Source organism: Eschrichtius robustus, chromosome 7 (genome assembly GCF_028021215.1).
Source record: "Eschrichtius robustus isolate mEscRob2 chromosome 7, mEscRob2.pri, whole genome shotgun sequence".
NCBI lineage: Eukaryota > Metazoa > Chordata > Mammalia > Artiodactyla > Eschrichtiidae > Eschrichtius > Eschrichtius robustus.
Window position 1 is genome coordinate 11,177,418 of NC_090830.1, and position 15,167 is coordinate 11,192,584.

At 36.7% G+C, this 15,167-nt stretch overlaps 1 protein-coding gene across 1 annotated transcript in view; it reads left to right on the forward strand.

Annotated features, from left to right (window-relative positions):
• Nucleotides 1-15,167, forward strand: part of TARBP1 (TAR (HIV-1) RNA binding protein 1) — a 63,263-nt gene that overhangs the window by 21,560 nt on the left and 26,536 nt on the right. The window contains exons 11-13 of the mRNA XM_068547595.1: nucleotides 3,999-4,098; nucleotides 5,019-5,191; nucleotides 13,370-13,479. Of these exons, the coding sequence (XP_068403696.1) occupies nucleotides 3,999-4,098; nucleotides 5,019-5,191; nucleotides 13,370-13,479 (383 nt within the window). The remainder of the gene's footprint in view (nucleotides 1-3,998; nucleotides 4,099-5,018; nucleotides 5,192-13,369; nucleotides 13,480-15,167) is intronic.

A 15,167-nucleotide genomic window follows, 5' to 3' on the forward strand; every position in this document is an offset into this window, starting at 1 on the left:
AAATGATTAGATAATTATCCTTCCAAAATGCATGAGTTTATCTGTTTGTTCTTCTTAGAACATTTCTCTTTTATGTTTTATTTTCTGCGTTGTCTAGTAAATTTTCTGTACTGTTACTTGCGAGATTCTTTTCTTAGGCCTATAAAAGTAAATAAATTTTAGTCCCTACGAGAGTAAACATAGATTCAACTCCCTGAAGTATCTATAGAACTTGTCTTATAATTCAGTGCATAACAGCATCAGGTATGATTAAGTAATTCAAAATTGGATAAAATAAGATTTTTAGAGTTTCTTCCTTAACATTTCTAGGACTTAAAACATACTGTTTATATAATATGCTATTTTAAGTTTTTAAAAAATTGATCTCAAGTGCAAAGGGGATGTGTGTGTGTGTAATATTTTTGACTCTTAATGCCCTTGGCTAAGTGCCTTTATAAAATTTTAGTTTAGTTATCAATTACTGGGCAGTTTTCAGAACAAGGTAATAAATTCCAAAGCAAACATTATTTAACTTGAGTTTTTGAGCATAAAATACATATAACATTCAAATTTGTTTTTATATAAAGACTCATCAGCTCAAACATTTTTAATCAGATCCTACACCTAAAGTAGCTTTTTTCTTTGGGTTTGACATGGTCAGTACAGATAGATTTTACACTGATTATTCAGCAACCATATATTAAGTGTTTTCTAAGTGCCAGACACTGGAGTTACAGAAATAAAAGATATGTCCCCCACCCTCAGAGAGAGCATGGTCTAGCAAGGGAGTTGATAAGTAAGCAGATAATCTTAGCACAATGCCTTGAAAGCCATAGGCACTGGGATGGGGAACCCGGGTGAGCAATACTGATCCAGAACAGGTAGACCTGTGGGGGTCAGGAGAGGTCACCAGATGAGGTGACAGCTAACGAGTGGATAGAAATTTAGGTGGAAAGGGAGAAGGCGTATTCTGCAAGGCTTGGATGAACTTGCATCCAGGGAACTGAAAGTAGGTAGGCATCCATCTGTTTCTGTCTGTCTATAGCATGGAGCCCAGGTAGGAATGGTTAAGAGATAAGGATGGATATATGTTAGGTAGATATATATGTACCATACCATATATGTGATATATAGCAAAACAAAGCAACAACAACTAAAACCACACAAAACCAGCATCATCAACAAGCAGAAATGTTGGAGAGCTTTCAGAGAAGGCTCTCTGAAATAGAGAAAGTGAGATATAGTTTGGAAGCAGCAATAAAAGCTTGTCAAAACTTGGACATGTTAAGATCAACCAAAAAGTGAAATATATATGAAGACATTTATACTTAAATTAGAGAGTCCATCAGAAAGGATATTTTGAGTAAAGATTTTGTAGTAAAATGATGTGCCTACTTAAAATGTAACCAAGCTGAAGATATGTAATAATCCCAAAGTAGTATGCTGCAGCTGTGTAACAGATTTTAGAAACAGCTTTATTGAGGTGTGATTGGCATACATTAAATTGCACATATTTAAACTGTGCAGTGTAATGGGTTTGACCTCTGTGTATGCTCACGAAACCATCAGGATAACAAGATAATGAACACGTCCATCACCCCCCCGAAGTGTTTTCAGACCTCTTTGTCTCCCACTTCTGCCTGTCCCTCTCCATCCCCAGACCAACCCTGGTATGCTTTCTGACACTATAGATTACTTTGCATTTTCTAGAATTACACTCAGTTTTTAGAATTCGTGGTAGCAAGATTTGAGTGATAATTTAGGGGTAAATTAAGGTGATTGAAGATAGCCAGTGACCTTTTGTTTCTTTAAGACCATTGCTGCTTACTTTCACTTTTCTAGCCTCAGAGAGAGAAAGGGGGGAGCGTGTATAAAGGATTCTCTGCCAATGGTTCTCCGAGAAGGATTTCCAGACAGGCAACATCACCATCACCTGGAAACATTTTAGAAATGCGAATTCTCGAACTCTATCCCACACCTGCTGAATCAGAAACTCTGAGTGTAGGGCTCACCCTCTGGGTTTTAACAAGCCCTCTGGGGGACTTCTAATACATGCTGAGGTTTGCGACCCACTGTTCTGTAGCCTGGATTTCCCTAGTGTGGTGGTAGAGGACTTGGCAGAAATCTCTGCAGGAGTGTCCTCCACGGGGCGGGTCAGGCACTCTAATGTTATCAGCCTGGTCCTGTGGCTCTCCTTGAAATCAGAAATCATTAAAAATCCACTAAACTTCTGATTTATAACCTTCCCTTTCAGTATCCGAGGTGAAAAATTGTTTAGCACTTCAAAAAGTGGCATTGTGATTGGAAACATTTCATTCTCAAATAGCACCCCTACCTGACCCCTGCCTCCTACAAGGTCAAAAGGTATCTGATTATATGATTGCTAGAAATTATAGGCAACTGAATACTGAATTGGCACTTGATTTCATTTTAGTCTTCATTAATGAGTTTTTATATGTAAATGTGGGATATAAAGCTAATGTGAGTAAAAATGTTTCAGAGAACAAGTTTCAATAATTCACTTTTATGAACACCTATCAACTTAACCTATTTTGGAGAGCACCAACTTTTAGATTTTCTAAAAACTACAGATTTCTTACTGATAACTAAATGATATTTATAACATTTTAAAGAATAAAGTTTATCCTTTTGTTGCATTTTTAAACTAAGTTACCCTCCATACAAGTATGTTTTTAGTATTGTCTGTCTTCTGTACTATTCTAACAAATTTGTATCAAAATATATTAAATTACTCCCCAAATATATTAGAATATTTTAAAATATGTTTTAAGTATCTGAACCGCTGGGCTGGAAAACTAGATCCCTTAACTAAATTTTTCTTGGGAGTTGAGATGAAGAGTATAATCTTACAATAGAATGAAAATGAAATGTTCTATCTATGATTTATTTTACTTTAACTGGCTTTCAGTGATAGGAAGATAATTTTATCAGTTAACCAAGTTCTGTCTTCCAAAAGTTGTTCTAGGAACTCTGCATATATTATTTAATTTTTATAATAAACCCAAGGAAAGTCATAGGTTTATTTAGTTTGATTTCATAGAAGATGACCTAAGCTTTCTGAGAGAACATTCGGCTGTCCCGGACTCCCACAGCTAACAAACAGTAGGACTGGGGTTTGAACACAGGTCTAAGAAGCAAAGCCTTTGTGTCTGTATCCATTCCATCCCCTTTCTGGTTCCATTTTAGGGAACTCTCACCTCAACTGAGATGGCAGAATTGCCTCTTAACCAGCCACCTTGCATCTACTCTTGCTTCCTCTAAAATCTCTTTTCCACATTGTACCTAGAGAAATCTTTTTAAAATACAAACTTTGATCTTACACGTCTCCTCCACTTCTTTATGCACATTCACTTTGACCTTTAGTGTCTTCCTCTTGCCTTTGGGATGAAGACAGAAACCCGTTACATGCCTACAAAGTCCCTGGTCTCTCCCGCCTGATCCTGTAACCTCATCTTTGGTGCTCCCCCCTATTGTGTACCCCAGCCCTTTCCTGGAATATGGTGTGCTCTCCCCTGCTGGAGGCCCTTGACGTGTACTTCCTTCTGCCTGGAAATGTCATGTCTCCCTTCACCTACCTCATTCTTTCCCAGCTTTTATACCCAGCTCAACTGTCATTGCTTCAGAGTGACTTTGTCTTCCCAGTATACACTCTACTTGCACCATTTAGAGCATTCACTACAGTTATCATTTTACATTTCTCTGCATATTCTTTGATGAATGCTCTTTTCTCCTGCACGGTAAGTATCGTGAGGACAGAAACCACTGTGTCTGCAGCACTGAAGCCAGTGCATGGCATGTAGTCGGCATGCAGAGATGTCTTTGTGTTCACAGTTAAGTATGTAACAATGAGCTATGCTGTGGGGTGTTCTACTGTATTTCTTCTCAGCTGTATTTCTCTAATACGGATAAAACATAATCATTTAGCTGTGTTATTTTTGAAACATCATCTTGGAAGGATTTTGTTAATGCTTTGCAAACCTTAACTATTGTTATTTAAGGAGGAGAAAACTGCTGTATGCCTGATTGGCTTGAAGCCAAGCTTGTTGCTATGATGGTCTTGCTGGCCATAGATGTGGAAGGAATGAAGAGTCAATATAGGTAAGTGTTTCTAAACTTGAAAACTTTCTTTAAAAAAGACTAATCAGATTTATGGTACATATTCAGACTTTTAAATGCTTGGTATGGAATTGATCACAGTGTATTAAAGGAAAGAACTGGAACATTGGCAGTATACTTAAAAAATGTTTAAAATTAACAATAACTTCATAGGATTAGAGGTTTAAACTAGAGAAGGTTAAAAAAAGAAACTATATACACGAATCACAGGTTTTGTATAAGAATATTAGAAGAATGGGTTGTAAGGTCCTAGCATAAGATCAGGTAAAGACATTTACTGGATTTTACCCTTTTGTAAACTGTGTTATTTTTTTAAAAGGTAATAAAGATAAAACAATCTCATTTATATTTTGAGAAACGTGAGCAGATTGTCACCAGATTATAATTGTTGCAAAAGGCAGCTTCATTAGGTAGTGTATTTATTTGCATGATAATACAATTAATTTGATTAACATCAAATCTCTTTTGTAGACAGAGTTTTAGTACTAAAGTTAGTGATAACAGTTTTTCACAAATCTTTAGTTCTTTATATATTTTTTTGTTAACATGTCTCATTTCCTTGACTGGCATATATTTGTTTTGGTTTTCGGTTTTTCGAAATACGGAAGCGGGGTCTCAGCATTTTAATTTGCCAGTAAATTGGATATAGGATTTCATTCATACTGTGCCCAGAGTTGAGAACATGTGTTGCTCCCTGTGCTTTCTTCTCCAGTGAATCGCTGAACTCACTGAAAAAGCACAAACAGAAGGGTCCATCCTAATAGGTTCTAGGTGTTTGGATCATCCCGAAGAGTAATTCTGTCCGATGGAATCATTAGCTAACCAGTTCCACGACTGTAGATGGAAAACAATTTCTTTATGCTTTTGAAATGCTTGATTTGGGCATGTCTTTTAATGTCTAGTGAAAAGCGGAGGACACAGAATGTATTAAGGATATTCTTAGATCCTCTCCTGGATGCCCTTGTGAAGTTTGGTACCAATGCCTACATGCCCTTGCTGAAAACTGACAGATGCCTGCAGTTGCTGTTGAAGTTACTGCACACTTGCTTGTTGAAAGGTTCCAGTACCCAAGATGGTGAGGATCATTAGTTTCTGTTGGTGTTTTGCTGGATATATCGTTGGTACTCAGAGTGAGAGGAAATTCCTGACCTTTTAACTTCATGCATTCAACAAATATTTACTGAGTATCTCCTGGTGGTGCTGGGGATGCAGAGGCAAAGTAGCAAACTGCCCCTCACCGAGCTGACATTTTAATGTTTACATTTGTTGCTCACTGTTGATTTTAGAATGTGATTTCATTTGCTTTTGCTTTTTTTTTTCCCCATGGGCTCTCACGGATTTCCAGACTATTGAAAATGATCACTATTTCATACATGTTTTAAGCCAAGATCCATTTCTAATTGCCACTGTGCTGCTGGATGTTGCAGAAAGTAAACTAAAGCATGAGAATAGCAATAATTTTATAATTATTTGTTTTTAAAGATGTTCACCCCTCAGCACCTCTAAGTAGAAAATACTTCATCCAGGAAGTACAGTGGTGGTAGATGGAAGCATTGAGCACTTTCTTCCTTCCTTAAACTAAGATTTATGTAAAACAGTAGTTGAAAACCCATGGACATCAGATATGAGAATATCGATGGGTAAGCCTTGATTCCCAATCTTTCTGACCAGTTTCATTTGGAATTTTAGAAATTTTCTATTTAGAAAAGAGTATTCTAGAGAAGCATTGGTATTAGGTTAAACCTGAGGATAATACGAAAGTTTAGATTTTAATATAGGCTTGTGAAATATTAAAGCTTGTTTCCAAGTTCTGGTATTTTTGCTAATGGTAGCAGAACCGAATGCTGTACACATAACAGTAACTTTTTATAAGACTTCTAACTCCTTTAAGGGCATAAATTTGGGTTCATTTGACATGTCTTGACTGTTGAAAGCACTAGACTCAGTGCCTTCAAGTGCAGGACTGGGTTACGGGTACCTTTTGGAAAATTGTTGTGATAGTTGATACACACAAGAACGTGTGATGGTTATATGTAATTATGATGCAAAATAATTAAATAAACACCCATGAACGCACCACCATGGCGTTTGTTGCTAAGAATGAATTTACCTATGACTCCCCAATCCCTGCCTTTTGCCTCCTTATTTTGACTTTTATCTGTATTACTTCCATGCACTTAAAAAATGGTTTTACCACATAAATCGATACTCCTCAGCAATATGTTGTCTCATTTTCCTGCTTTTGAGCTTTATAGAAATGTTACTTTACTGTAAGAAGTCTTCTGTAACTTTTTCACTTAGCAGGTTTCTAAGAATCATCCATGCATGTCCTTTCTTACACTTCCGCATTTTCCCCATTGTGTTACCTTCCATTGTGTGATGACACCACAGTTATGTGTTCTTCTATTGCTGGACACTGGATTGCGTTTCGTCTACTACTATTATGTACAGTGCTGCCTTGAACGCTTGTCTACGTGTCTCTTCTAGGCCTGTGTCTCTCCAGGGCACATGCGTGCCCCTGGGGCCAAAGTGACTGGTTCTTAGAGTATGTGCATATTCAGCTTTTAAGATAATGCAAAATTGTTTTTCTAAGTAGTTGTGTACACATTTTATGTTCTCATCTGCAGAATGTAAGTTCCCATTGCTCCTCATGCATCTCTCATTATACTACAAGTAAGAGCCAAAGAAATCAGTGTGTAATTTTGATAGTAGTTGACTTCCAGATAACTGGTAAACCATAATAAGCTTAATTAACTTTATTTTTTTTAATTGAAGTATAGTTGTTCACACTGTTGTGTTAATTTCTGCTGTACAGTAAAGTGATTCAGTTATACATATATTTACGTTTTGTTAATATTCTTTTCCATTATGGTTTATCGTAGGATATTGAATATAGTTCTCTGTGCTATACAGTAGACCTTGTTGTTTATCCAGTCTATCTATAATAGCTTACATCTGCTAATTTAGATCTATTTAACTACCTTTAAATAGATCTAAATCCTGAAAGGATTTCTTTGATGGGGGAAGAGGAAAATGGTTTTTCCATTTTATAAATGAGTAAATAATCTAGGATTAACTAATAGTACAAGGGTCAATGAACACATAATGGTAAAGTCAGAAATAACTAGGTACAGTCAGCCATCTGTATTTATGAATTCAACCAACCATGGACTGAAAATATTCAGGGGAAAGATTCCAGAAAGTTCCAAAAAGCAAAGCTTGAATTTGCCGTGCTCCAGCAACTATTTGTATATACAGCTATTTATATAGTATATACAAGGATACTTGGCTGAGCCTGGGTCTGCTGCGGAAGGGAAGACGTGTAAAATTAAAACATACTCCTGGGAAATGCAAACACATTTTCACCTATTTATGAGCAATAATGGCTTATGTGGGAAAACCCATTTTACTTAAAACTCCCCCAAAGATGTCCTAAAATGTTCAAAATAAACTAAAGCCTAATTCATAACTTTGGTTAAATGGTCTCTGCTGCTTCTGTCAGCTTAAAGCTCTAAATAAATGATGTTCCAGTGGTTATTTTTTTTAATTCAGAATAACTGTACAATGTTTATTTTAATATTTGAGGAAACGTACTTATAGTTACACTATAACTCCCTTTGTTGCATTGGATTATATGGGTCAAAGTAACTGGCCTAATGACACTTCTTCTGTCCCAACTACTTGCTGAATGTGTCACAATATCCACATATAATATATTGGGTTGGCCAAAAATTTCGTTCGGTGTTTGCCATACCATCTTATGGAAAAACCCAAACGAACTTTTGGCCAACCCAGTATATGTGGATATATCCACATATAATATCCACGTGTAATCCTTGTTGCTGTCAATTTTTTCCTGAGTTGCTTTTGTTTTCTGGCCTTGATCTTTTGTGTCTCTTTGAACTTTTCTTCCTGAGGTAGCTTTTATTTTTTAAAAATCGTGGTAAAATATACATAGCAAAATTTACACTTTAACCATTTTTTTTTTCTTTAACATCTTTACTGGAGTATAATTGCTTTACGGTGTTGTGTTAGTTTCTGCTGTATAACAAAGTGAAATCAGCTGTATGCATATGTATATCCCCATATCCCCTCCCTCTTGCTTCTTCCTCTGACCCTCCTTATCCCACCCCCTAGGTGGTAGCAAAGCGCTGAGCTGATCTCCCTGTGCTGTGCAGCTGCTTCCTACTAACTATCTGTTTTACATTTGGTAGTGTATATATGTCAGTGTTACTCTCTCACTTGGTCCCAGCTTACCCTTCCCCTGCTCCCCGTGTCCTCAAGTCCATTCTCTACATCTCCATCTTTATTCCTTTCCTGCCCCTAGGTTCATCAGAACCTTTTTTTTTTTTTTTTTTTTTAGATTCCACCTATATGTGTTAGCATACAGTATTTGTTTTTCTCTTTCTGACTTACTTCACTCTGTATGACAGACTCTAGGTTCATCCACCTCACTACAAATAACTCAATTTCATTTCTTTCTATGGCTAATATTCCATTGTGTATATGTGCCACATCTTCTTTACCCATTCATCTGTCGATGGACACTTAGGTTGCTTCCATGTCCTGGCTATTGTAAATAGTGCTGCAGTGAACATTGTGGTACATGACTCTTTTTGAATTATGGTTTTCTCAGGGTATATGCCCAGTAGTGGGATTGCTGGGTCATATGGTAGTTCTATTTTTAATTTTTAAGGAACCTGCATACTGTTCTCCATAGTGGCTGTATCAATTTACAGTCCCACCAACAGTGCAGAGGGTTCCCTTTTCTCCATACCTTCTCCAGCATTTATTGTTTGTAGATTTTTTGATGGTGGCCATTCTGACCGGTGTGAGGTGATACCTCATTGTAGTTCTGATTTGCATTTCTCTAATGATTAGTGATGTTGAGCATCTTTTCATGTGTTTGTTGGCAATCTGTATATCTTCTTTGGAGAAATGTCTATTTAGGTCTTCTGCTCATTTTTGGATTGGGTTGTTTGTTTTTTTGATATTCAACTGCATGAGTTGCTTGTATATTTTGGAGATTAATCCTTTGTCAGTTGCTTCATTTGAAAATATTTTCTCCCATTCTGAGGGTTGCCTTTTCATCTTGTTTATGGTTTCCTTTGCTGTGCAAAAGCTTTTAGGTTTCCTTAGGTCCCATTTGTTTATTTGTGTTTTTATTTCCATTTCTCTAGGAGGTGGGTCAAAAAGGATCTTGCTGTGATGTATGTCATAGAGCGTTCTGCCTATGTTTTTCTCTAAGAGTTTTGTAGTGTCTGGCCTTACATTTAGGTCTTTAATCCATTTTGACTTTATTTTTGTGTATGGTGTTAGGAAGTGTTCTAATTTCATTCTTTTACATGTAGCTGTCCAGTTTTCCTAGCACCACTTATTGAAGAGGCTGTCTTTTCTCCATTGTATACTCTTGCCTCCTCTATCAAAGATAAGGTGACCATATGTGCATGGGTTTATCTCTGGGCTTTCTATCCTGTCCCATTGATCTATATTTCTGTTTTTGTGCCAGTACCATACTTTCTTGATTACTGTAGCTTTGTAGTATAGTCTGAAGTCTGGCAGCCTGATTCCTCCAGCTCCGTTTTTCTTTCTCAAGATTGCTTTGGCTCTTCAGGGTCTTTTGTGTTTCCATACAAATTGTGCAATTTTTTTGTTTGAGTTCTGTGAAAAGTGCCATTGGTATTTTGATAGGGATTGCACTGAATCTGTAGATTGCTTTGGATGGTATAGTCATTTTCACAATGTTGATTCTTCCAATCCAAGAACATGGTATATCTCTCCATCTGTTTGTATCATCTTTAATTTTTTTCATCAGTGTCATAGTTTTCTGCATACAGGTCTTTTGTCTCCTTAGATAGGTTTATTCCTAGGTATTTTATTCTTTTTGTTGCAGTGGTAAATGGGAGTGTCTGTACCAGACACGAGTAAATTATACACTTTTAATGGGTGAATTGTAAGATATGTGATTTATAGCTCAATAATTTATTGACCATATTTATGTGGATCTATTTCTGGATTCTTCTGATCTGTATTTTTATCCCTTTGTCAATACTGTACTGTTTTGGTTACTGTAGATTTACAGTAAGTCTTTAAATGGGTATTGTGATCCTTTCAAATTTATTCTTCATTGTCAAAAATACTTCTAGCTATTCTAGCTCCTTTGCCTTTCAATATAAACTTTATAATCAGCTTGTTTGCATTTAGCAAAAACAAATCCTGCTGGAATTGATTGGAATTGCATTAAATCTACAGATCAATTTTTTTAGAATTGCTTTCTTTATTATATTGAGACTTTTAATTCATGAATATGGTATGTCTCTTGATTTATTTAGGCTGTCTTTTATTTCTTTCATCAGAGTTTTTTAGCTTTCAGCATATAGATCCTATGCAGGTTTTGTTAGATTTATATCTTTTGGAGGAAGATTATTGTAAATGATATATTTAAAAATTTTTTGGTTTTCAATTGTGCATTGTTAGTATACAGAAATGTGATTGATTTTTGTGTGTTGACCTTGTATCCTGTAACCTTGCTGAAGCACTTACTAGTTGTAGCAGTTTTTTTAATAGGTCCTTGGGATTTTTTGGTAGACAGTGATGTCATTTGTGAATGAGGACAGTTCTCTTTCCAGAGTTGTCCATAGTGTTCCCTTATCCTTTAAATGCCTGCAGGATCTGGGGTCTGAAGTAATTCCTTTTTAACTCCTGATAGTGGTAGTGGTAGTGCTCTCTCTCTGTCTCTCTAAGACTGGCTAGTGGTTTATCAATTCTATTGACCTTTTCAAAGAACCAACTTTTGGTTTCATTGAATTTTCTCTGTTGATTTTTCTCTTTTCAATTTCATTGATTTCTGGGTTTTTATGTTTACGTCTTTGTGCTTGCTTTTGGTTTATTTTGCCTTTTTATTGACATTTAGGTGGAAGCTTAGATGATTGACTTTAGATCTTTCTTCTTTTTTAAAATGACATCTAATGCTATGAATTTTCTTAGGTTTTGTTGTTAACTGCATCCCACAAATTTTGGTATGTTGTATTTTCAGTTAAGAATATTTTCTGGTTTTTTTTTTTTTTTTTTGAGACTTTCTCTTTTACCCGTGAATTATTTGGAAATGTATTTAGAGATTTTCCTGTTGTCTTTCTGTTATTGCTTTTTAATTTAATTCTGTTCTAGTCAAAAGGGCATACTTTGTACAATGTCAACTTTTAAAAAATTGTTAAGGTTTATTTAATGATCTAGGTATGGTTTATTTTGGTGACTATTCCACGTACACTTGAAAAGAGTATGTGTTCTGCTGTCGTTGGGGGGAGTGTTCTATAAATGTCAATTGTATTCAAGAGCTTCATGGTGTTTTTCAGTTTTGTATTCTTGCTGATTTTAGGACTGTTGAACCCAACTATAATTATGGACTTATCTCTTACTCTAGGGATTATGATGCACATACTTTTTACAGTCAGCTTAGAATTAATATTTTACCACTTAAAATTAACATAGAAATGTTACTACCTTATAGGTCCCTTAACCTCCTCTCCCCCATGTATTACAGCTATCTTACATTTACTCTTGTTGAAAATCCTACTGGACAATGTTATGTTTTGTTTTGTTTTGTTTTGTTTCAATGTTATGTTTTTTGCTGTCAACCATCAGACACATTTTAAAGACTCAAGAGATTGGTCTGTTGTATTTACTAAGATATTTGCAGTTTCTTTTGCTCTTTCATCCCTGACGTTCCATGTTCTCCTGTGGCATTGTATACCGTTTGTTCGAAAAATGTCTTTTAATATTTCTTTTGTAACAAGTTTCTTGGCAATGAATTCTCATAGTTTCCCTTCATCTGAGAATGTCTTTATTTTGCCTTCTGAATAATATTTTTGTTGGATATAAAATTCTGGTTTGATAGGTCTTTTCTTTCAGCAATTTGAAAGTGTTCCATTTGCTTCTGGCCTCCATGGTTTCTCAATAGAACTCTGTAGTCACTCACATTGTTTTTCCCCCAGGTAATAAATTGTTTCTCTGTGCTTTCAAGGTTGTTTCTTTGTTTTCGGTTGTCAGCAGTTTGGCTATACCGTGTCAGATTGCATATTTTATTGATTTGTTTTCAAGTTCACTGATTCTTTTCTCTTGCATCTCCTTTCTATTAATCCCATCCAGTGAGTTTTAAACTTTTCAGTTATTGTACTTTCAGTGATAAAATCTCTGTTTGGTTTTTGTGTATATCTTCTATTTCTTTCCTGAGACTTTCTGGTTTTCCATTTGTTTCAAGAGTATGTGTTGATTGATTGTTGAAGCATTTTTTAATAGCTGCTTTAAAGTCTTGGTCAGGTTATTCTAATATCACCATCATCTTGGTGTTTTCATTTGTGGATTCTTTTCCCATGTGAGATAGGGAATAGCTCACGCTTCATATACCCAGTTATTTTCGATTGTATCCTAGATATTTTGAATATTGTGTTGTGAGACCCTGGATCTTGGTGGACAATGTTGATATTTTTGTGTAGCAGACAGTCAGCCTGGCTTGGTTTAGGCCTCAATTCCTGATGTTCCAGCTTTTGTGGGTGCTGGATCCACTGTCAGTTTTGTTTCCATGTCCTTTGCAGTGCTATCTTGACCTGTGCCCCATGTGTTCCATCTGGTGGTCAGGCTGGGACCTGTGCAGTTGTCTGTTAGTTCCGTTCTGAAAGTCTTTGACGTGCTGAATAGTATCACATCCAGGCCTAGCAGCTCAGGGGTGAGCCCAGCACTTCATAAGCCACTTGCTGGGGCCATTTTCCTGAGCGCCTCCCTCTCTGGAATCTCATAAGTACTCACCGTCCGGTTCTCTGAGATTCTCCTTTTTCATTCCCTGACCAGAAGGTGGGCTTCCAGTCTGCTGCCCACTTTCTTGACCGCTTCTCCATCTGGGTCCAGTCTGTAGGAGGACAGGAGCAAACTCACTGCTGTTCAGGGTTACTTCTTTCTGAATCCATCTGCTGCTTTTTGCCTTTCAGAGTCTTCAAATGGCTGTTTCGAATATTCCGTCCAGGTTTTTGTAGCTGAATTCAGTGAGAGAGGGCAGTGTGTCTTTGTTGCATCGTATCCAGAACTAAAACGCCTGAGTGATTTTTAAGATTAATTGTAGATATCCCCATGGTATTAATGACTATTATATCGTTAGAATTCATTTTTGGTAAGTGATTCATGTATACGCTTAACATAGGTGAGCTTTTACTAGACTGTCGGGTGTACTTTGTACCAAATAAACTTTTTTCTATCATTTTAGTTGCGCCTACAGATGAGGTGTGTACTCTTCTTCAGAACTTTGTCATGTCTGCCACAGAGAGCATTTCGGAATTTATTCTCAGAAGACTTACTATGAAGGAGCTAAGTAGTGTAAGTATGTATTGGAGTAACTTTTCAGTCTTTTCACCAATATTTTGAGTGATTACTGACTGGCAGGCACTGTATTAAGTTGAAAATTAACGTGATAGTTTCTCAAAAAGCGGCCTTTGGGAGCAGAAAAAAATATAAGCTTTGGAGTCTCCTAGTTCCAGTTCAGTCTGTATAACTGACCTTGGGAAAGTTGTAGCTTTTCTGAGCCTCAGTTTCCTCATCTGCAAAGTGGAGGTAATACATCTGCTTATTAGGGCTTAGAGAATGTCACATGGTAAAACACATTTGAAGTACTTAGCATATTGAATGCATATTTGGTCCCAGTATCCGGAGATTCTGACTTGGCAGATTTGGGTATCAGGTATCAATACACACATATTTTTTAAGCTCTGTACGTGATCCTGAAATGCAATTAGAGCTGGGAACAATTGATCTGAGGTAAAGAAGGTGCTCTGTGAATGTAGCTGTCTTCTCTGTCTTTACTGTCCACACACTTTGTTCTTTCTAGGACATCTGAAAGAAAGTTTTCTCCCTTTCTTCAAGAATATTTTGAAAATATCAATTTTATAGAAATGCCTATTATTAATTTTGGGGGTGTTTGAAATCTCTAGGGACAAATGTTGAAGCACTCACAATCATTAGATTGTCAATAGAGTGAGAAAACATACTAATTCTAACAACTTTTATTAGAATATCCAATTAAGGACATTTGTTTGATAGCTGATAAGCAAGTGTGAAAATATAAAAAGACAAGTTTTATACGGAAAGACTTGAGTTATTGTGATAAGAAGGCAAAGAAAAAATCCTCTGGAGGGGGGAGTGTTTCTCTTTTGCATTTCTCGTAAACAATTGTTAATAGTAGTTTTGCTACACCTACATTTCCAAGAAGGCATTTAATTAAGATGTAACTTTTCTTGTTTTGTTCCAATATCGCTTTATTGTTATCAGTATTACTTTCCCATTTTATTGTGGACGTTTTCAGACATACACAAAAGAAGTACAGTGAACCCATTACCCATTATATAACATAAATGTTTTCGTTTGTTTGGAATTTGAAGCTAAAATTTGCTTTAAAAAGGGAAAGGTTAATGTGATTTTATCCTTCAGATGGAAAGATTTTAAAAAGTAAACTCATTATATAATGGTTTAAAATTATTTTGAAAAATCCACTCTTTAATACATTAGGTATTAGAATTCCCAATTAAGCACATTTGTTTGGTAGCTTATTAGAGTTTAATAAAAATCTCTTCCCGCATTTTCCTTCCCCTCAGCAGCGTGATGGTCAGTATCTAACAACTGGCTCTTGGGGGAAAAGCCCTGATTTGTAGTGTTTATCAGTTTCCGTGGTTGATTTCAAGCTACCCGCACGGGGCCGTGAATCAGGGAGAGCTGAACCGTCCCCCTCACTTCACAGAGGAAACAGCAGCCTCGGCCGGCGTCACCCCCGCTTCAGACTGCCCTGTGTCTGCCTCACCCACCCCTGAATCCATCCTCCCCGCCTTCCCTCCCTTACAGGAGAGGAAGGCGGTCTGGATCTCACCCTCTCCCATTTGCTCAGCGACTTTACCCTGTTGATCAGCCTCTCTCTTTCTTGTATTTCTCACCTCTCCTTTCCTCCTGGATTCTCTCCGCGAGCGTTGAAACAGCTTGAAGGGTCCCTCACCTAACAAGAACCCGCTCAATTCCGC